General features: G+C 56.6%; 1 protein-coding gene across 1 annotated transcript in view; it reads left to right on the top strand.

Moving 5' to 3' along the window:
- Nucleotides 1-331: 331 nt before the first annotated feature.
- The window catches only part of LOC108801969 (GA-binding protein subunit beta-2-like), a 12,979-nt gene continuing 12,803 nt past the window's right edge, over nucleotides 332-507 (top strand). The window contains exon 1 of the mRNA XM_018573873.1: nucleotides 332-507. Within this exon, the coding sequence (XP_018429375.1) occupies nucleotides 486-507 (22 nt within the window). The 5' untranslated portion in view covers nucleotides 332-485.

Here is a 507-nt window from a genome sequence, read left to right as displayed (position 1 = left end):
GACGGGGGGCAGTATGTACAGGAGAGGAGTGTGGAGGATATATGGCCACTAGATGGCGATGAGGATAATAGGAAATACATATTTATGGCCACCAGATGGCGCTGGGTCTCGCTCTTTTCCGGCCTCATTACATTGTAACATTGTTATTATTGTATCACTTCTGTCCCAACGTTCAGGAAACGGAACGCAGCTGCTGGGTGACGTCACCACACAACACAGTCTACTCTCGTCGCCATGGAAACTGGCCGGACCGTCCATGGACCGCAGTGCGCGGGCGCGGATATGTAGTTCCTGCTCCATTCTGTAGGGGCGCGCCAAGTTCAACGTTGGATCCTTCCGCCCTCAGCCGTACGCAGCACGCACCTCTTCCGCTGTGTAGTCTTCCGCTGGTGCCGCCGCCATCTTGCCGTGGCCTACAGGTCGGATGAAATAATTCGGCGGGAGAGAGAGCGGAGAGTGACCCTGAGAGACGACGCGGGGGGAAGATGTCCGATCGCGCTGGCGGAA

Source organism: Nanorana parkeri, unplaced genomic scaffold (genome assembly GCF_000935625.1).
Source record: "Nanorana parkeri isolate BGI_ZX_2015 unplaced genomic scaffold, ASM93562v1 scaffold2587, whole genome shotgun sequence".
In the NCBI taxonomy this organism is placed as follows: Eukaryota; Metazoa; Chordata; class Amphibia; order Anura; family Dicroglossidae; genus Nanorana; species Nanorana parkeri.
This window is presented reverse-complemented; position numbering and strand designations above follow the sequence as displayed.